The sequence below is a fragment of the Bufo gargarizans genome, chromosome 10, assembly GCF_014858855.1.
Source record: "Bufo gargarizans isolate SCDJY-AF-19 chromosome 10, ASM1485885v1, whole genome shotgun sequence".
NCBI classification, from domain to species: domain Eukaryota; kingdom Metazoa; phylum Chordata; class Amphibia; order Anura; family Bufonidae; genus Bufo; species Bufo gargarizans.
Genome location: NC_058089.1, coordinates 51298049 through 51320858, shown reverse-complemented (window position 1 = coordinate 51320858; position 22810 = coordinate 51298049). Strand labels below are relative to the sequence as shown.

General features: G+C 45.2%; 1 protein-coding gene across 2 annotated transcripts; it reads left to right on the top strand.

The window, feature by feature from the left end:
• DEPDC7 (DEP domain containing 7) lies at nt 1-20186 on the top strand. Of its 2 annotated transcripts, none has more exons than XM_044269688.1 (9): nt 1-109; nt 6977-7382; nt 9535-9668; nt 11182-11368; nt 11555-11772; nt 13710-13852; nt 15567-15692; nt 18587-18665; nt 19871-20186. In XM_044269688.1, the coding sequence occupies exons 1-9, from the start codon at nt 37-39 to the stop codon at nt 20083-20085; spliced, it is 1581 nt and encodes a 526-aa protein (XP_044125623.1). In that variant the 5' UTR covers nt 1-36; the 3' UTR covers nt 20086-20186. The 2 variants fall into 2 exon arrangements, with proteins under 2 accessions (XP_044125623.1, XP_044125621.1); XM_044269686.1 differs by having other exon boundaries at nt 6977-7388; nt 9541-9668.
• Nucleotides 20187-22810: the final 2624 nt, after the last annotated feature.

Below are 22810 nucleotides of genomic sequence, written 5' to 3'. Positions count from 1 at the left end.
CCCGCCTCCCGCTCAGTCTGGCTGCCTGAGGACGGGATGGCCACGGTGAGGGAGAAAGCGCTGGCTCTGGACCTGTGTGCGGCGTACAGCCCGGGGAACAGACCGCCAGGTACGGCCGGGGACGGGGAGGCGCTGGCGGCCTCTGCCTGGGGAGGCCCCCGAACGGCGCCTGCACTTTCTGTAGTTCGTAGCTCTGTAGAAGTTGCTGTTGTGTCCAGTGTGTATGTCCATTATTACAGCTGCCTGTCTGTACTGAAGGACTGCTGCATATGACTGCAGGTAGTCTGAAATATTGATTGTGTGTGTATTTTAGTTTTTGACTGCAATCATATACATTTGGCAACTATATATATATATATTATAAAAAATTATTGAACCACAAGCTTTTTGCACTGGGGGGGATATGTCTTCCAGAAAAAAAAAAAAAAAAAATATATATTATATTTTTTTTTTGACCCGTTTGTTTCTATGGAGCCACCTCCGCAATTTTTGCAGATCCGTGTCGCCGTTCAAAAACTTGCAGCGCATGTCCTGTTCTGGTTCACATTTTGAGCTAGAATCGTCCTTTCTACGGATGGGAGTGAGGGAAAATGCGGAGGTTACGTGGAAAGGATCTGTATTTGGCGGATCCATAGTTTACGGACTAAGATACGGATGCGGTCTAGGCTATGAGGCCTGTGTCTGGTGAGGCGTACGTCCCAGCATGGTTCTGTGTGTCAGCGCCGTTTCTCTAATGACTCAAGGAATGTGTTGCATGTGGCTAATTAATTGCTTTTTTATAGTTAAAAATGTGTAAAAAAATAAACTAAAAAAAATTAGGAGCATGTCGGAGAAGGTTCCGTAACCTGACTTTACAGACCTGTGTACCATGTCATGGTGGTGGTTATAACTAGTGTTGAATTAACTTGTGTTTAAGTTCGGCGTCTAAAGTTCGGTTTATCGAAGAATCGCGTTATGGATTCCACTACCACGGACCATAACTGAATTTAGAATCCGTAACGCGGTTCTTCGATAACCTGAACTTTAGACGCCGAACTTAAAACACAAGTTTGCTCAACACTAGTTATAACCATTTCCTTACATTCAGTCCGCTGATCTGAACTAGATATACAAAAAAAAAAAAATTTTCATGTTTTTAGACTTATTTTTACATTTGTTAAATTTGTGTTAACTTTTTTTATTTATTTAAATGTGTATTTTTTTTTCTTTATTTTTTGTTTGTTTTGTTTGTTTTCCCTGCAGTGCTCCTTGCCAGGCTTGTGCTGCACTGTGTCACTGATTTATGACAGCCTTTAGTGCTTGAGTAGTTTATGCTTTCGCAGAATAGGCGTCTCATGGTGTCTGTAATGACGGTCACCTATGGCGGTGACACGGCCTCCCTCGTTAGCTCTGCTGGTTACCGCTATAGGTATGTGATGCCTCAGCTGCTGGAATGTGACTGGGGCGGCTTTTATAGTTTGCTTTTTAAGCTGGATGTGCTCACTTCCTCTGTGCTGCTGGTGCCTTCCTGTCAGCCCGAGGAGTGCGCTCCCGTATTTAAACAGTACATTCTTTGGATCGCTCTGTGTAAACCGTCCGGCACCAGGAATTGTCTTTCCATATGGCGCAGACAGCTGATCGGCTTCCATCAGGTCAGTATTGGGAGGCGGCCCTTCCCTTCTATCCATAGGTCTCTTTTTTTGTTTTAACAGGGGTTCTGCCAAATACCAGTATAGTAAAACCAGTATAAGGGTTTTTAGTGGCTTTTTTTTAATTTTTTTAGCACGTTGCATTTTTTTGCTGAAAAATGCCAGCTCCAGATGTGAGCCCAAAGTCTATGGAAAATATGAAGGGCAGGAGACACAAGCTTTTTTTTTTTTTTTTTTTTTTTACTATTTGCTTTTTTTCTACTTTTTTTCAGTTTGGTGTTTTTGACTCTGGCTTTTTGTTGTAACGAAGCAGTGCCTTCAGGAAAACCTTATTAATCACTAGCTGATCGGTGGCGTCCAATGCAGCACACACCCCAATCAACAGGTGTAATGTTGGTGCCAGAACTATGTAGCGCCATCAACATTGTAGTGGACAGTGCTCTTCACTGCAGCACTGCTCCCAATGAACCACCCACCAATCAGCCAGTGATGTCCTGGCCGTCACTTTACATGGGCCAGTTTTGCCGGTAATTGTCAGGAAGGAAGTTGTTACTTCCTGACAAGTGCCTGCTCATCAGTAAAGGAGAGCCTTACATGCAGCAATCTCCTCCACAGTATGGGGAGCAGTGATCACCGACGCCATCGCTCCTCCCCATACAGAATCATTATTTGCCAGAGCAGAGTGTGTTGCTGGCAAACGACGATTTTAGGTGCCTACGCAAACGATCCGATTACCGTTTTGCTAGTTTGTTGGGTAATCGGCGGTGCCTTTACACTGCCAGATAATCGCTAACCAGTGTGCGTAGGAGTGATTATCTGGCAGATTATCGGCCCGTTTATAGGCTGGACAACCCCTTTAATCAGTAATCCAGAAAATCTAATACAACGTGGAACTGATTGATACCTGGATGAAAAGGCTACGCAGCATAAGGCCACGTTCGCATGAGTGGATGCATTCTGTTTTGGGTTTGCACAGAATCCAGACTGAAAACGGACCATTCCTTTCACGGGCGGTATGCACATGAGCGCAGTTTTTTACTGATAATCCGTCCATTCAGGACAAATCGCAGCATGTTCCGTCTTTCACCCTTTTTTCACGCAGGTGCATTCAAGGCCCTTGAATGGGTCTGCAATCTGCAAGGTGCAGTGTGGAACGGAGTCGCGCATCAGAAGCACTACGTAGTGCTTCCGTAGGTTTTCTGTCCGTGCCTCCGCACTGCACAAAATTAGTGCATGCGGATTGTTGGATGTGGCTTGCAGACCCCATTCAAGTGCACGGGTCTGCGCCTGCGGACGACGGCCACAGCCGGTGCCTGTGCATTGAGGACCGGAAGTATGGATGCGGACAGACTCTCTTGTGGCCCCATTGAAATAAAAGGTTCAGCAAAATTGCGACCCATAAATACGGTCGTGTGAATAGCATTGTCTTCCATCTCTAGAATGAATAGCCATGAATGGAGTGGCGGCGTGCATGCATTTAGGTAGATGAGCAAGAAGGGTTCAGTATGACTACAGTGTTTGTAGTCTGTTACCATGGTGATAAGTCAGAGATGTTACATTACTTCTCAAGGACAGTAAATTTGTGTTCTGTATCTAATAGTCCATTAGAGAACTGAGGAATTCTTGACATATGAAGTAAGTTGTGCCGGTCACTGGTCGCGGTGTGTATCGGCTTGCGGTTTTGGGTAAGATATCTGACGATTTGCAGCAATTCGAGGAATGTATTTCAATTGCTGAGTGGCTGGCGGCACGTAGATAAAAGGACACGGGCAAACCTCAGGTATTTATTGCATCATGTGAATGTGACCTTGCTTTGTGGAAGTCCAATGTCCGAGTCGTCACCTTTATTATTTACTGTTATAGACCATTCTATGATCCGATCTGGGCGGATATAAAATAGTGCGTTCTTAAAGGGACATGCACTAAATTTAGAAATTCTTGTAGGAATCTGACAAGCAGAATGCATACGTCACCACCTCGTTTTTTGGAAGAGGATGGGACGGTAGATTTGCTGGGTCTCTGTAGGTAGGTCCCATGGGGGAGGTTTCTGATGCAGCAGGCTTCTTCCTGCTCATGGACATGGCACTCACTGCCCGTTCTGGACTCTGGATGCTGCCGTGTATGACGGCAGAAGCCACCGCTGACTGATCTACTGCGGTCTTTGTGTGGGTGATTTGTCTTGCGTTTGAGGGGTCCTGCTATATGGAAAACGCATGGCTGGTTTCTTGTAGAATCCGCACCTCCCCAGGAGTTGTCTGGACTTGCAACTCAACCTGTGGCCAGGCGTGCCGCTGTTCTATAACTCCTTGAGGACATGCCTAATGTCCCACCTTCCAAGAGCCCTAACTTTTTTATTTTTTATTTTCTATTCACAAAGCATTTAATGCAGTATTTAATTATCCATAGCTTGTATTGGAAAACTGTAATGAAGTTCTTTGTAGGGTGAAATAAAAAACACAATTTTGCCAAGTTTTTTGGTGAGGTTTAACACATTCTCAGATTTTTTTTTTTACCTTTTTGTTAATTTTTATGGGGGTGCATTGTGACCAAGACAATGCATTTTGGCTATTTTTATTTGCATTATGGCATTCACCGCATGTAACAAATATTTTTCTATTAATAGTTTAGGCATTTTCAGATGCTCTGATACCTATTTTTTATTTTCACATGTAAAATTGAGAAAGTTGGGGGTGATTTGAATGAATACGCGTGTATACATGCATACAAGAACAGAACAATAAACTGATGTAAACTTCCCCTTAAAGGGCATCTGTCAGCAGTTTTGTACCTATGACACTGGCTGACCTGTTACATGTGCACTTGGCAGCTGAAGGCATCTGTGTTGGTCCCATGTTTTAATATATGCAAATGAGCCTCTAGGAGCAATGGGGGCGTTACCATTACACCTAGAAGCTCTGCTCTCTCTGCAACTGCCGCGCCATCTGCACTTTGACAGGAACAGACGTGATGATATTTGTATTGCCTGGCCCTGCAGAGAATGCAGCAGTTGCAGAGAGCAGAGCCTCTAGGTGTAATGGTAACGCCCCCGTTGCTCCTAGAGGCTCATTTGCATATATTAACACATCATATTTCTCAGCAATGCGGGCACATATGAACATGAGACTAACACAGATGCCTTCAGCTGCCAAGCGCACATGTAACAGGTCAGCCAGTGTCACAGGTACAGAACTGCTGACAGATGCCCTTTGAAGGGAAGTTCACATCAGTTTTTTTCTGTTCTGATTTGTCAGAAGAGCAGAAAAATGTGAATTCAGCTTTGGGGCTCATTCACACGACCGTGTGGCCCATGCTGCGGACCGCAGTACACGGACACTAGCTGTGTGGCTCCCCTATTGCGACGTGGACCCACTGACTTGAATGGGTCCGCGTTCCACAATATACAGCAAAAGATGGGACATGTCCTGCCTTCTGTGGTGCGAAGACACTGAAGCGCTTCGTAGTGCCTCCATTCCACACCATACTGTACCTTGCGGACCTATTCAAGTCAATGGGTCTGCATCTGTGATACGGGATTCACATAGCCGGTGCCCCTATATTGCGGACCCGCTGTTTGTGATTTGCAATATGGGCACAGACCGCCTACAGTTGTGACTGAGCCCTTAATCTGCAGAATATCATTTAATGCTGCAGTTTTAAACCAAAGATTTCACTCTTTGCAATAAATATAGTAAAATAAATGGCGATGAGCTGCAATACCAGACGGGGTCCGCAGACATGAGAGGCGCTGTTCAGTGGAGAAAGCCACCAGGTTCTTATAATTTTAAGCAACCCCTTTTAAAATCTGCTCCCACAGTGTTCCCAGTGGTGGTCTCGGCACTGGTGTATATTCCCTTCAGTCACTTTATATCGTGTAATCGTCCTGAGATTTACTGCTTTCCGTGAATTGGCTTCGTTCTCTGTGGAACAGGGAACTTGACTGTTTTTCTACCAGTAAAAATGTCAGCGGGTAAAATATGGATCTGCCTTGTAGAAATGCAGAAGTGAAGCCGGTGTCTCGGGCCTACTGAGGTGAGTGCAGGTTCTGAAGATGGGATTGCCGACCTGGAGATTATTGCTGTAGGTTTTTTTTTCCCCATAGGGATGATAAAGTATTCAGTGAGGACATTGGGGTGATGTACTAATGCTTCAGGATTCATGTCTGCAATCGTCAGCTGTTGTGGAACTACAACTCCCAGCATGCTGCATTCTCTTGCATGGGATTTCCGAGAACAGCTAGGCAAGTGTACATGCCGGACTAGACAGTCTAATGGTGTGGCCTATTAGAATGGACGTGGCTTAATATGCAACTGCGTTCCCAAATTTAGGTGCGACTAATAGGTGTTATTAACTTGGACTAGACTAGGTGTCTGCAACCTTTCAGCACTCCAGCTGTTGTAGAACTACAACTCCCAGCGTGCTTTCCCCAGTATGGGATCTTTGAGAACACCTGAGGAAGGGCTCATGCACATGGCCACGGCCCGCATACACACGGACACCGGCCGTGTGCACCCCGCATCATGGATGCGGACCCATTCACTTGAATAGGTCCGCAATACGGGAGATGCGTTTCGGCGCGGATAGGAAGCCCATGGAAGCACTCCGTAGTTTTTCTTTTTTGTCTGCCTCTGCATGCACTACTTTTTTGTGGTGCGGACAGTCAGATGCGGATCGCAGACCCCATTCAAGTGAATGGGTCCAAGATCCGCCTGCGGTGGCCTCGCGGTCGGTGCCCATGCATTGCGGCAATATGCGGTCTGCAGCACGGGCCTGGCCGGCACAAGGTTGTGTGCATAAGCCTTAAAGGGGTTCTGCACTTTCATTTAACTGATGATCTATCCACAAGTGCAGAACCCCTTTAAGCGTGCATGCCGGGCTAAAGGTGCGCCAGATTTATCATACGGTATCGGCCAGTTTCATAAATCTGGTGCATTTCTAGACTGTCTAGTCTAAAGGTCCAATCACATGGCATATTTTGGCACAGGCACCCTTGCTGAAGTTTTGCAGGGGGCGCATGGTTTACGCAGGAGCAGACTAAAGCCACAGCTGCGCTAAGAATGGACCTGCTGCGGCTTAAAGCCACCACTTTTTGATCCTCAGCGCTGCCTCCCATTAAAATGAGTGGGAAGCAGAAACCAGAGCAGGGGAAAAACAGAAGGGGACGCAGCGCTACACAAGAGCCGCATCTTCTTTCTCTGAATTGGTGGGGGGTCGGATGCCCCTTCCCTCTCCAGACCAACACACTGATCATTTCCTAGTGATGTGATCTATGCGTCCAGTGAGTTTGTCTCCCATCTGTATATTTGATTCTGTCCTTCAGTTTGCATTTTCTCTTGTTCTTCCCCCTCCAGGTCCAAACTTGAGCAACAAGCCTTTCAGAGCCACATACATCTGGAGCAACATCATCCATGCCCTTCACACGCAGGTAGAAGTGAAGAAGAGGAGGCACCACCTGAGGTCTCACCCGGACTGCTTCATCGGCTCAGATGCCGTGGACGTTATATTTGCCCATCTGGTGCAGCATAAGTATTTTGGGGATGCAGAGATCTCCCGCTCCAAAGTGGTGCGCGTGTGCCAGGCTCTCATGGACTGTAAAGTGTTCGAGTCGGTGCTGACCACGTGTATGTTTGGGAAGGAGAAGAAGCGATCGGTCTTTGAGGACAGCAGCTGCAGCCTGTACAGGTTTCTCAACGCGCCCAGCCATCCAGCTGGCATGATTGAGAAGGGCAATGGGCACTGTACTCCGCAGAGATATACGGGAAGGTAAGGCAGGTCATGGTCTCCTGATATGGCAGGGTGGTCGCAGGACACTGGCGGTGAAGTTATAACTGCAACGACTGGTATAACTGCCTTCTGTAAGTTGAGTTTCCGTTATAGGAATGCTCAATCCCTAGCAGTTGCTCCAAAGCTTGGTGTCTAGAGCAATTTGCCCATGGTGGGTTGTCCAGGATTAGGAAAGTAGTCTTTCATCTTACTATAGGTAGGGTCTGGTATTGCTGCTCGGCTACAGTGAAGTGAATGGAACCAAGCTGAAATGGGCAACCTGTGGCGCCATATTTGAGGCGGTGTGGCCATGTCTTTTGTACTCCTGTCTAAAGCACTTGATATAGGTTGCCCTCTCTGGAGACCAGGGTTGCACTGATGACCGTTCTAGGTATTGTGCTGACGGATTTCTAAAATAACATACGACTTGTGGCAGTCCTAAAACCACTTTAATGGCAGCCAAAAGTCTTACAAAGATCATCGCTGTGAGAATGCCAGCGGCAGGAGGAGCAGAGCACTGTGTTGGCCATTACCTTAAAATTTTTACTCCAGATTAGATCTGAATGGAGACTTGGCACCTGGTTGTTTCTATTGTGTTAAAATTCCATCATGGCAGTATGCCCATAGCGAGCAATGGCAGCTGAAATTGAGACAGGTTGTGATTAGGCGCTCAACATTTTTGGAGTCGCCCAACCTGTTCTCAATCCCAGTTACTAAGAAGTGCAAACCTCAGATCTCAATGCTTTGCAGTTTTTGGAGCGTTGAAATGGAGTGGTCTACAGCTGACAGATGAGATTCAGGGACTTGGCCACCACGTAGAACATCTACCTAGGACCACAGTTAAAATGAAATACTCCTTTTGCTGTGCCCCATTGATAGTACACTTCCAACTATTGCTATTACAAGGACCCTCCAATTAAAACTAAGATGTCTTGTGTCTCCTGCAATGTGTGGCAGAAGGACCCATAGTACAAAGCTTGGTGGGAGAGTAGAATGCCTTCTCTTGGGTGTGGGAGTTCTCACCGGTTTCTCCTGCACTCTGTGTCCTTTTTTTAGTATCTTTTGACTTGTTTTCATGAACTAAGTCTAGTTGATAAAGGTTGCACTGGTATCTCTCCATCCCAGTCTGGCATGGTGTGTGCAATCCAGTTTAGGCGGTTTTACTGGTCTTTTCTGAAGCTTGTTGGTGTTCAGCTGAAAACTAGATGACCTCTGAGTAGTTTGTATTTTACACAGCGACCTCTTCCAGGACTGGGCTGCTGTCTACAGCTTAAACTCTTAAGAAGACAAACTACTTGTCTTGCTAGCGCTCAATATACAGAACTATGTCAATGTGTGAATGTTCATGTAAATACCAACCATTTAGCATTATTGGCCACCAAAATTGCCCTCTGGAGGCTTGTGGGAAGTGGATATCATGTCATGGCTATAATCTGCTGGTAGCGGGAGGGATCAAATGATTGGGCACATATGGAAGACGTAGAGGTGGTATAACGCTTATTGAAGCTCATATGCCCCAATATAACCTGTGCAGGTGAATGCGACCAGATGTCATCAGTAGGAAGAAGCTGGATCTTTGCACGCTAGGAAATAATCCTTCTTTCTAAAGTACTGGCTACCCTGCATACGTGGATGTGTATCTTGGTGAAAACCCACCTCTGATCACTGTTTCGGGTGTAGATCCACAATTCTGTGATTTATTTATAGGGGTTGAGTTTCCATTCTTATACAGAGCTCCATATCCTGTACTTCTCCTGCCAAGTCCATAAATGATTAAATTCTTGCTGCACGCAGTCACCACTAGGGGGAGCTTACCAAAGATTAACTGATACAGCTCTCATAAGACTCCATAGCTTTATGGAAGATGGACCAGTAATCACTCCGTGTAGGTCCTGGAGCTGTGCACTTCGATCTCTACCCTCAGAGGCTCTCCAGTCCACACAGCAGCTCTCCAATTAGCTTATCAGATATTAGAGGGGTGTTCGAACAAGCCTCCGCATGGTTTAAGGGGAAAATGGAAGGCAGGGACAGTTTTTGATCAGCATCCACAGCATAGTCATACAGTGTTGTACAGTAGACCGCCTCCGACCTTTATACTTGGTGTGACCTTGCTGCCTTGTTTGTATTGTAACCTGTAATATATCATTGGCAGGCATGAACAGGCTGTCTTGCAGTCCTCTCACCTCCAGTCACAGAACTTGGAAGATCTTTGGGCTAACCTCAGCTTGACTCCTGCTGACCCAACACAGATGAATCTCCCAATGGACCTACCTCCCAAAGGTGAGTTTGACGGTTACGTGATTCAGTTTTGCATTGTCAAGTCTAGATATGTTATGGTAGGGCTAAAAACGCTAAAGAGAACCTGGTGCAATCTCTACACCAGATCTCCCATGGGTGTGAAGAGATGTACCGGTAGGTAAGCACACAAACTGGTACAGTGACCAAGGCAACATTATGGCTCCCAGAGTCTCATACAGAGTTCCTATTCAGATAGGGCCTGCACATTGGACTCCTCAGACAATACATGTATATGGAGCGTCCATGAGCATGCTTGTCCACCACGTCCTACAACTCTTAATCCACCATGGGTATGCTGGTGACAAGGGAGTGGTCACTGGGGGGTGTTGACATCTCTTTATCCCAAAGTGATCCTCTATTAATCTGCACTTTTGCCCACAAATATTCCAGATTATCAGACAAAGCATTTGCTAGAACTCAGCCCATCACTAAAGGATTATTAAGAATTCAGTCTTAATACAACGATTTATGGGTTTGGTCATCAGTGCTGCTCAAGAGTTAATTCTGTACTCGTTTAATAAAGAATTTAAAGATCCTTAAACATTTGCCCCTAAGGCGAATCTCTTGCCAGACGAGTAACAAACACTTCTATTGAAGGAGGCACAGTTTAAAGCATTGTTCACTTCTCGTTGTCACATTCATTATAAAGTATAATGACAACCTCAGTGTCCGATGAATGGGTTTCTTATATGTAATCTTATTCCATTTACTGGCGGATAACTTCTGGATTTACAACTGTAAAAGGAAAACCTTTTTGTAACAATGGTGTTAATTGTCGTGTGTACATGGACTGTAAATGGACACTAGATCCTCGATAGTCGTTCTCAACTAAACTTCTACAAATATTCCCGGATCATCCCTTTCTTCTTCTGTTTTGTCCTTTCCACTTGATTTGTGCTTTGGGACATTTGGGAATTTTTAGATCTAATGCTGGCCACACATTACATCAGCCCACTGTCTGGTGAACCTATTTCGGTGGTACAAGCTGACCATCTAATGGGTGTAGGGGCCTCACCATTCTTCCCTGACGGTGAATGTTTTTTGTCTGGACTTCCACATGCCCCATCCTTTTATTCAGATGACAAACTGCCACCAGAGCTTTTGAAAACCTGCACAAACATGTGAGGAACCTATAAACTTCATGCAGGTGTCCTTAGTAAAGTTGCATTCCAGCCAAAAACAAATCCAGCTATTTGCCTAACTTGCGTTTAGGACCGATTTTTAGACATCTGGGGTCGATTCTTGGGCATGTCCTCACTAGACCATAGGTTCAATGAGCTGCACTCACAGAATTATAGAGCTCTTATTGGAAGTTTGGTTCACTAAACCTGTAGTTCCGGACAAGTGTCTGGAATCTAGACCCGTGAATCTGACCTTAATGGTGTCCTGTTTAAAATCTGGTAACTTGGTTCTTGCCCCATCTAAGCTCCACTATGAAGGACTTTTTGCACTTTTAGGTCAAGGTGATCCACGTGTGTTTTCATCCCTTTTTTAGTTCTCACTGAAGTCTGGCAGGAACAGACCATACGTAGGCTTCTTCAGCTGGTAGATCTGCCCGTGTTGGATTCCCTCTTGGATAATACCCCTTCAGTACAGAAGCCGCAGTCTTCGAAGAGTGAGGAGCTGATCATAACCAGTCAGTACCTGGACAGGGAGATTCTCAAGGCGTTCAGTGACTCTCAGTAAGTGGAATAATGTGTACCTAGGATGATCTGAACCATTGCTAGAAAAAGATCTTCTACCGGTCTTTTTATTTTACTATAAAATTAGGGGGAAAAGGAGATGACGCAACCATGCGTAGACTAGAGGATTAACTGCCGTATTGTCCATCCAGTATTTTTGACCTATTTTCGTCATTTTTTTTATAGGGCAGATGAATGGGTTTCTGCAGCGGTCGATTGCTTGGAGTTTCTTCCCGATCACATAGTGGTAGAATTGAGCAGAAATCTTCCAGAGCATCAAAGCAAAGATGGATCGTGGAAACTACTCCTGTTCGAGACCTTAAGCAAGTACTACAGCCAGACCCGAGTTCCCTTGGTCACTAACCCATTTTTTGACATTCACACGGGGATTGCTGAGCTCTTAGGTGAGTTGACCTGTACAACACATTGAAAATTAACCCTTCTGGTTGGGCTATGCCCTATTACTATGTATGTAGAATTCCTTGTTTTGCTAGGAGTTACTTTAGCAGCTTTTTTTTTCTCCAGGCGTACAGCACTGCAGTTTTAAATACTTTAAAGGGGGTTTCTGGCATATAAAAATTGGGGTAGCGGTAGTAATATCTCACAATTTTGTACTCGATCCTGTTCTGTATAGATGAATGAGGACCATCTGGCGCTGTATGACTTTGAAGTAAGCCTGTCTATGGCCTGGTCAGGGTCACCTTTAAACAATATGGGGGTGGGTTAATTTTTTATTTTTTCATTCTTCAGTCACTTTGAGGTAACCGCTGCAGCTTCGAAACCTTGACGTGACTAGAAGTTGAGCAATTTGTGAACAAGTATTTTCCCGTGCTGTGCAGGTGAAGGGTTTACAGTACATTAGGAGTAGTTACAATGGAAAACACCAGTCTGTTAAGATAAGCTGCGGTAGATAAGGCTGAGCAGCAGGGAACATGGTTCTGTGTTGACCATACAATGTCTACCGTATGCAAGTCTTGATGTGAATATTTACTCCTCCAGCCGTCCCAAAATAGAACACGCCATTAGTAACGCTTGACCTCGCTGAGCTTTCTTTCATGGTGGTATCCTTAACTTCCTTGTTAAATCTGACAAATTTGAGATTTGTTCTTGGCCAAAGTGTTGGTATCTCCTTTCTAATCACCCTTGGGCCTCCTGCACACGACCGTAGGTGTCCCGTTGCTGTATTGCATTTGTGGATCCGCAATACACGGGCACCGTTCCGTGTGCATTCCGCATCACGTATGCGGACCCAATCACTTCAATGGGTCCGCAAATCCAGAGATGCGGAACGGAAGAACTGAACGGAACCCTACGGAAGCACTACGGAGTTCTTCCGTGGGGTTTCGTCCTGTACTTCCGATCCAGAAAAAGATAGAACATGTCCTATCTTTTTGCGGAACGGCCGGATCGCAGACTCATTAAAGTGAAAGGGTCCGCAATCCGCTGCGGCTGCCCCACGGACAGTGTTCGTGCATTGCGGGCCACAGGGCATACACGTTCTTGTGCATTGGGCCTTAGCAGTTTTTCCAGTGGTCATTGGCATTGGCAGTCCTCGGACAGCCATGCAAACGCGTATCTTCCCAACATATATTCTGCAGCGAGGCACGGATTGTCTCAGTGCCTTATGGGGCACACTATTTTCATTTCTGGGCTCCAAAACCTGCACATACTGGGGCCAGTTTCTTTCCAAAGCAACTAACAACCTATAATTATGTTCTTGGAGTGTAAGTGCAAAATGGAGTTGCCCAGTAAAATCCCTCAACATGTAGATGTTGCCATTGTTGGATTCAGTCCCATTGCTGCTAACTGTTGCGCCACCATGGTATCTTCTAGCCGCTTTCAGCCCCCAGACATCAGGTTGACCACCAGTGGTCAAAACTTAGACTGTAGTAATGAGCCTGAACAAGACCCATTCACTTGAATGGGTCCACAATTCCAGAGATGCAGAATGCAACACCGGAAGCACTATGGAGTGCTTCCATGGTGGTTCTTTCTGTGGTTCCGCACCGCAAAAAAAATAACATGTCCTATTTTCTTGCAGTGCGGACATACCATGGACACATTCAAGTTGAATGGGTCTGCCCCGCTGTACAGATGGGGACAGCAATTGCCGTGCATGTTGTGCATGAGGCCTAACAAGTATGGGCTTGTGATCAGTGTCTTGACACTTTTAGGGTTTCTGTCAACGTCTTGTCTGTCGGGACGGCTGTAATACATGATCAGGCCTGTTGGTTCCTGTATGTTCAATAATTTAAAATGACTTGTACAGTAATGATGGACTTTAGCATACTGTGCATGACCCGACCCAATATAGCAACTGTATTATGTTTATTGCTTGTAGTGAATGGGAAGACCGAACCAGCACTGGAAGCCACACAGTTGTGCTTGAAGCTCCTAGATTCCCAAAATCGTGAAGAATTTCGCCGGCTCCTCTATTTCATGGCAGTTGCTGCAGAACCTTCAGAGTTTAGACTTCATGAAGAGGTAAAACGTAGTATGGTATAAATTGATTTATTTCTGTTAGGATTTTGCTGTGACTTCTGAAGTGCACCACTATGGCAGTGTCCTCCTATCAGATCTCGCCCCCATCGAGAATGTGTCTGTCTGGGACTGGATGGGGTGACTGATGTCCCAACAACAACCTTGGCTGAACTACAGGTCCGAGATGAAAGGACTTGGAATGACCACAGGAGGATATCCTGCATCCTTCTGACCATTACCATGAGAGGTGGCCTGTATCGTAGCAAGGAGAGGTGCCACCCAGTATTAGGGCTCATGCACAAAATATGGGTGTCGTATGCATTCCGTATCTTGCTGAACAGAACAGCTGGCCCCTAATAGAACAGTCCTATCCTTGTCTGTAATGCGGACAATAATGGGACATTTTTTATTTTTTTGAAGGGGGGGGACCCATTGAAATGTGTGGTTCCGCATACGGTCTGCAAAAACAAACAAACACAGAAATAAAATAAGTTTGTGTGCGTGAGCCCTTAATGTGACCCTGCCTCATCATATATCCTGCTGTAGAACCCAAAATAGAGTGCCCCACCTTGCTTTTGTGATCATTGACCAGGCACCACTAGAAGTTTTTATATTCAGTCTGTGCTCAGTTGTGTTACATTTTCCAGGTGTTCAAGTACTGTATTTTATCCTGCAATTCATTAATGGGGTTGTCTCATCTTGGACATTGGGGGCATATTCTAGCGATATGCCCACAATGTCTAATAGGTGCAGGTCCCACCTTTGGGACCACACCTGTCCTCATAACGGAGCCCACAAAGTGACGGAGGTGCACCATGCATGCACTTCTATGGGGCTTATGGAAATGGCACTCCTGTAGAAATTAACGGATGGTGGCCGTGCATGTGTGGTATGCTCGTGTCACTTTGCGGGCTCTGTTCTAAGGATAAGACATTGAGGGGGGGGGGGCATATCCTAGCAATATTGCCCCAATGTCCAACAGAAGACAACCCCCCCCTTTTTAAGACCTGAGTAGGTTTGTCAAACTGGAGTAAAGGAAAACGTGCTTAGTTGCCGATAGAAACCGATCAGATTTCACCTTCATTTTCTAGAGGAGCTCGTAGTTTTCTTTGCATAAATTTTGATCTATCCCTTGATCCTTTGGGAATAGCCATTCTGGCTACCACTAGAGAAAATGTACTGCACATTGATTTATTAAGCCTGTCACCACTAGAGGGAGCTTACTGCATGGTGATTTGGCTCCTTGTATGCAGTCGGCTCCTAAGCTCCCTCTAGTGGCAGCAGCAGGCAGCCAGAATGTCATTATAATCTTTATGCCCCAACATATTACGCAGCACTTTACAATCAGAGGGTCAATGTGCAAACTAAATCACTGCATTTGCATAACAAACAAGTCAATTAAAACAAGTGCAATGAGGTTCCTGAGCTGACCATCGATGAGGATGGTTTTAGTTGTCTGGCACCGAACGCTGAACCCATTTAGGTTACAGGAGTGGGCAGATCAGCCAAATACATGACTGCTTATTTTCCTTCACCTGTATGCAGTTGATGTGGTGACTAATAAATAGTTCGGCTCTGTGCAGTGACAGGTCGCCTGACGCTTACATAACACGCTTGCCTGTCGCTGAAATATGTAAGAAATGTGTGTGCTGGATGTCGGGCCTGAAGGGCAGTGGTGACGCGAGTAACGACTTGTGTGTTTTTACTTGAATTTTAGAGCGATAACAGAATGACCGTTAAAAGGAAATTCTCCAAAGCCATCGTAAATAACAAAAACATCTCCAAAGGGAAATGTGATCTTCTGGTGCTCTTCCTCTTGGACCACCATAAGGATGTCTTCAAGGTATCTAGAGATGTATTTTATGGGTTGGGTGAACTATAGCAAAATGCATATAAGTAATGTATACTTGGGCTGCTTTCACATCTACGTTTTTGCTGGATCCGGCAGGGGTCATCAAAAAACTCCTTTATAATACAAGCATTTGCATCCGTTCTGAACACATCTGGTTGTATTATCTCTAAAATAAGCAGATGGATCCGGGACTAAAACAATTGTGACTCAATGGCGCTGAACTTTTTTTATTTTTTTCAGACAGATCATGGACCCATTGAATGGGTCTCAATCCCTCCCAGCCGCCGCACGGACGTTGCCCGTGCATTGGGGACCGCAAATTGAGCTCCCCAATGCACGCAACGGCCGTGTGCATGAGGCCCTACATTATATTTCATCCCAGATCCAGTTTGCTCCGCATCCCACGACATTTTTCTGTCCGGTACGGGAACTCCCAACCAAACTGAACGGCATACATTCTGGTGCACTCAGTGCAGTTTTGTCCCCTTTGACAATGAATGTTGACAACTGAAGAGTGTTCCTCACGTTTTGAAATCCTCTGCTGGATCTCAAATACCGGAAGGGAAAACGCAGATGTGAAAGTAGCCCAAGCCTGGAATAAGAAATCAAAAACTAAAGAGCGCAGACATGAGGGGACCCCCAGCAAACCAAGAACTTAAACACGGTTAGGTTGCTCACCTACTGGTATTGGCATAAAATCAGAGGTTCGCTAGCTGGACGTGGTCATCCGCGTCAGGATGGAAATCGTCAAGGTCTGAAGAGGTGAAATATAGAAGATGAACAGGAAACTTTTTTTCCAGCATTTCCTCAAAAAAAAAATCAACTTTAATGGGAATCCAAACAAAATGAAAATATGTAAATAAGCAAGGTGTGGTCCACAGAAGATAATTCAGAAACTGGCGCCAAGTGAAATGGGGGCAGAGACTGGCAAATTGGAATGTAGTAAACTAAAATACATCAAATCATAATGTACAATTGGTCATTGAATGCATGATTTCGATGATATGATCACAAATTAAAGGAAAGTGGCTGCCTAGGTAACAGGACGCGGTCTTGCATGCTCTCGGAGTTTGTAGGAACCGGAATATGTCTGGGAGGCGCTGGATGCTACAGCTCATGTGATGGGGGCGCATGCACATTACAGGAAGGGACGAAGACAACAGGAGTATTAATATAAATTAAAAAAAAATAACCTAGATAAAATATTTTTTTACCCTTAGGGAGGCCCTATAATTACTGTTATTAGTAGCTCTGTGTCATGCAATGATTTAACCCCTCCAGAACCTGTCTTACAAGGAGAACAGACTCTAATCACACTTGTTGTGAACATTGGGGTGCACTGTTGGATCAGGACCAGCGCCTTTTTTCTTTACTCTTCCCTCTTTCACCTGTTTTTAACTAACAGGCAGTACACGAACAGGCAACCACCTTCCTCCGCTGATTATTTGTGATCATTTTTGACATCTTGCGTTTCATGCTGAGTTTAACTGATTGGATATCAAGATTTAATGCATTATTGTTTTAATTTACTATTTGATTACAATTCAGCAGTTTCTGTCCAATCGATGGCATTTGTAAGACTGATCAGGATCCTGATCAGATTTAAAAAATGCATTGAAATGCCGGATCCGTCTTTCCGGTGTCATCCGGCAAAACGGATCAGCACTTATATTTTTTTTTTTTCCCTTTTTTTTTTTTTTTTTTTTTCGGTCTGCGCTGATCCGGTATTTTGAATGCCGGATTCAGCACTAATACATTCCTATGGAGAGAAAATGCTGGATCCGGCATTCAGGCAAGTCTTTTTTTGGCCGGAGATGAAAACCGTAGCATGCTGCGGTATTGTCTCCGTCCTGAAAAGTCAAAAAGACTGAACTGAAGACATCCTGATTAGTGATGAGCGAACCTCTGTTTTAAGTTCGGCGTCTAAAGTTCGGCTTCCGGTTAGCGGAGAAACCCGATCTGGATCCGGATATGGATTCCGACTTCCGTTGTGGTCCGTGGTAGCGGAATCAATAATGGCCGATTATTGATTCCGCTACCACGGACCACAACGGAAGTCGGAATCCATATCCGGATCCAGATCGGGATTCTCCGCTAACCGGAAGCCGAACTTTAGACGCCGAACTTAAAACAGAGGTTCGCTCATCACTAATCCTGATGCATCCTGAGCGGATTTCTCTCCATTCAGAATGCATGGGATATGCCTGATCCGTTCTTTTCTGGCATTGAGCCCTTTTGACGGAATTCGGTGCTGGAAAAGGAAAACGCAAGTGTGAAAGTTCCCTTAGCCATATATCTAAAGGAGCAGTTTCGCGGCATGTGGTCCACACGTTGCTTTTACTTATGTTTTTGATTTTTATTTTGTTTGGCATTTATTTCCAATAAAGTTTAAATAATTATTATTTTTTAAGGGAAGGCCCTGAAAAAGGACTTGTGTTCATCTTCTACATTGGAATAACAAATGTCCTTTTACCTTCTGACCTACCTATTCATTGTGGTATAAAACATGTCAAATAGCTTGAAGGGGTTGTCAAGAGTTCCATTTATTGTTGCTCCCATAGAACCTCTTTAACCCCAGGCTTCCCCCCTACAGACATCTCCACTATTTGGGACACTTTAGGTCTATGTATTACGGATCCTGGTAATCCCAGATCTCTAATATTCTAGTAATGCATAAATATGGAGGAGCATTAGGCGCACAACCGCAGCTTTACAGTCCATAAGTCATGGGCGGAAATGTTATCCATTGATTCCCAGCACACGTCTAGCACCGGTCAGTAGATGCTGATCTCCCTTGTTACTGTTCTGCCGCCACGTCTGCGCTCTTTCCAGTGACGGCCCGTGTGTGTGTGATGACTGCAGCCATTGTTTCCTTCTTTCTAAAGATACCTGGGTCCCTGCACAAGATGGTCAGCGATAAACTTGCAGCCATACAACAAGGGAGAGACCCAGACAAAGACACAGGTAAATATATTCCTACATGCGCTTCTCTGCCCTGAGAACAAAGGGATTAAAATTCAGTATGCCCGCTCCTTTTTACGACCCCTACGGGGTTGCGTAATGTATTCCTTTGGTTGCTTGAAATTCGTTTTTTTGTGCAATTTTGTAGTCCCATTGGTGTACATAATGCACATTGCAAAAAGTCTCTAAAATTTGGGGTTTTGTTGGGATTACCATAAATGGAATAGTTTTATTAAAATGTTATCACGATTGTGTAGCAGTTTCCAAGCAGACCGGTCCCCTCTTCTGACAGGTCAGTTTTAGTAACTACTTGCATCCCCCCATGTAATAATTCTGGAGCATCTATTCTTAGGACTCTGTGCCATTCCTGTATTGTTCCTACTAGAAGTTTACAAATCGCCAGCAGTCTGCAGTGAAAGTACAGATGGGTGTTACCAGTAGTGGGTGTGACTCTGTCCAATCAGTGCTGCTGTCATACTGTGCAGGGACACACCCCCAACTGGTAACACTCATCTGTACCTTTACAGCAAAATGCCAGCAATTCATTCATAACTTCTAGCAGGAATAATAATTCAAGTCTCTTAGCAACTGCTTGCTTCCCTCATGTAATAACAATGCTTAAGCATCTAAGTATTTATATTATTCCTGCTAGAAGTTTTGAATGAATAATTAGCAATTTGCAGTGAAGGTCCAGATGGGGTGTCCCTACTGAGTCTGACACTGGTAGCATTGATTGGGTAATACCAGGCTGTGTAGGGACACCTCCAACTGGTAACTCCCATCTTCTAACAGGAATAATAGAGGAAATGCATATCATAGTCAGAAGAATAAATGCTCCAGAATTATTACATGGGGAATCCAAGTAATTACTAAGACATGCCAGTAGAAGTGACCGGTCCACTTTAATATTTTTACCTTTGAAAAGAATAGAAGTAGTTGTAGAGCTACATCCTTAAAGACTATTTGATGGGGGGGGGTCCTGATTCTAGAATCCTGGGGATCTTCACAGAAAGCTGGCGACAAGTGTTCAGTTCCCCTGCAGTGCCCCCACAGGCAAAATGAAATATTGCGGTTTCCCATTTTAAGCAATGGGCTGTTGCTGTTCAGACTTGTCGGGTCCTCCAGAGAGATTCTCGCTCTTGCTGCCCTCCTTTACAGAATTCCTCAGTCGGTGTGTGTTTTCGGTAAAATTCTCCCTTCGCTCCCAGGTTACTCCTTCTGCCAGAGGGTGGACAAAAGCGAGTTTGACAGAACGGCACAGAAAACGACTCGGACTGAACTCTGGACTTTACTGAAAACCATCTATGAGAACGATAAACTTTCCCCTAAAGAGAAGAAACGCCTGTTGGGTCAGTTCTATAAAAGTCACCCGGATATTTTCATTCAGTTTTTTGGGGACAAAGTGAGCACTGTGTATATGTAAAAAAGAAGAAAAGTTTGTAAATGGTTAATATGATGTAAATGTAAAGTGTTAATATTGTATATGTTTCTAACAGTCTATTTTGCTTGTTAATAAAAAATTCCACTTTTCTTGCATGTTGGGTGCAGTATCGACCACCAGTGATGAATGCGGAGGTGCTGGCGCTACTTGTGCAGGAGCTTGGGACCTTGTTTTAGGGTTGTGCTGTTTATGGATCTTGGAGAGGAGAACCCTTAAAGGGGTTTATCAAAAGGAACCTTTTAGGGCAGTATGGAAAGTATGCTTCCTGCCTTCTGCCTGCCACTGGGTTCCAGCTCCTTCACTGCACTCTGGTCCCCCATCTGGTTTGATGGCCGCTGAAGCCAATCGCGGACTCGTGCGCTCCCCTTCCCTCACCATGTGTCAGGCCAATAGATAACAGGTTGCGGAGACATATCCTAATTTTGCTGGAAAAATGACAGCCCTGGAGGAACAAAACAGATCTGATCAAAGCCTAATTCATTTAAATGCACTAGAGACACAGATCAGTCAAAAGCAGCTTGTTGATGGTTTCCAGGACAGTAGATTGTAGTAAAACAATGGGGGGCTGAGATGCAAAGTCTTATGTTTGCCTGGTAATGTATGTTCCCTGGTGCGGTACTTCAGCCCACGAGCTCTTGCTGGATGTGATTCTGCAGACGTGTCCTAACAGAAACCGTATTTGTGCCTTCATTTTTCCTTCTGTTTACTGTTTGAAGTTTATTCAGCTCTCGGGTCGGACCCTCCCAGTCGGCTTAATGCTCCCAGTCCAAATCCCAGGAGGTATTAGTGAAAACTCGTTAATCAATCAGGTTTCTCCGTGAACAGTACAAACTGGTTCCCACTCGACGGCTCCACGCGAACGAACGCCCTGAAAACGGGGACGTGCATGAAGTCAGCAGGTGCACATCTTCCTTGCTACTAACATCTGCCTTCTCCTAAAAGTTACAGGGTTCCCTTCTGCAGGGATCCCCAGACACTGGGCCTCGGACCAGTACCGGGCACTGGAGTTGAATGGCAGGGATGGGAACCACAGCTTCAGTGCCCTGCCACTTGGCAGCATAGGCATAGACACTTGTTGCTGTATAGTTGTACCCTTAGCCTAAAATGTTATAAGGGCTCCTGAGAAGTGGGTTTACACAAGCCTTTAACACAACCTTTTTTGGCTGGTGCCCGCAAACAGCAGGTCCGCTGTATATGGGCACCAGCTGCTCGTGCACCGTGTCACGGATGCGGACCCATTCACTCTAATAGAGGCATGGAACTACTATGGAATGCTTCAGTGGGGTTTCTCTTGAACCTCCGCGCTGCAAAAAGTTATTTTTTGCGGTGCGGACAGACCACAGATCCACTCAAGTTTAATGGGTCTGTGGCAGCCACGTGGACGGTGCCCATGCATTGGGAGCCACGTCTCCCCCATGAACACGCTCTGTATGCATTTTCAGTGGGGAGGGAGGAGGCAGCGGTTGACACCTGGTGGCTCACATTTTGGGAGAACAAAAGTATCAGGTGACATGCCCAATCCGTCTCTAAAGGCCCCATTACACGGAAGCGTTCCCTCCCATCAATCGCCTGCTTGCTAGAGGAGAAGACTGCTGCTATTACATGCAGTGATCTCCTCCTCAGTATTACTGGCAGCAGAGCGCTTATTACACAGTGTTCTGCCGCCGGCAAACCAGGATTGTTAACATGTTAAAAGATCCCAGAGGCAGTTTTACACTGCCAGATGATCGCTAACTAATGTTGGTTGGCGATTATCTTACCAATAATCTGCCCGGGCCTTAAGGCTTCATTCACACGTCAGTGTTTTCAGAACGTGTGGTTTCCGTGTTCTCCGTGGACAGCACATTTTAATGTGTATTTAGCACGGAACCATGCCCTATTTTTGGCTGTTTTTTTACAGATCCCTCATGTCCATTAGTCTATGGATCTGCGAAAAACACAGACCATTTATAAGCGATACTCTAAAAATTTAATTTTCAGCTGCGCAGTGTCAGTGGAACATGAAGAGCGAAAAACGGACACAGATCCTTCACAGATGAATCACTGACCCTCGTATCATGGATTTTATCACTACAAGGACGTGTGACTGAGGCGTCGTCAATCAGGAGCTTCTCGTGTACAGTGGGTCTGGTCTATAGTCTAATGTGTCTTATGTCCTATGGAGGTAGGAGAAGCTGCCGTTGTCCCTGAGATCTCCAGGGAGCAGCAGATCACACACAACCAAAGTGGCGGCTGGAATGTAGTCGCGCGTGACGACCTTTCATCTTCCTAAACAAACACGTCTGAGGAATGCTTGACATGTACAGTAAATGACGGGGGGGGGGGGGTCATCCTCGTTATAGAAGACACCATTGTCCTGAAGAAGGTAATGATTAGAGACGAGCGAATTTCATATTTTGAAATTTGTTCATGCTTTGTTTTGTGGTAAAAGCAAAATTGCGTTATGGATTCAGTTACCATGGACCATAACGCAAGTCTATGACGGAATGCCTTAAGAGGTATTCCGTTATTCGTTCAGTAATAAGTCTATGGGCTGCAAAACGGATCCGTCCTGTTTGTTATGAAGGGGAGTAGTCCCCTCCTGCATAACGGAAACGCTTTTGACCTTTCGCTCTATTCCTGTACACCGCCCTAGTTGCTTCAAGGGACTCATTTGCATATTATAAAACATCAATTTTCTCAAGCATGTGGGCACCTAGGAAGATGG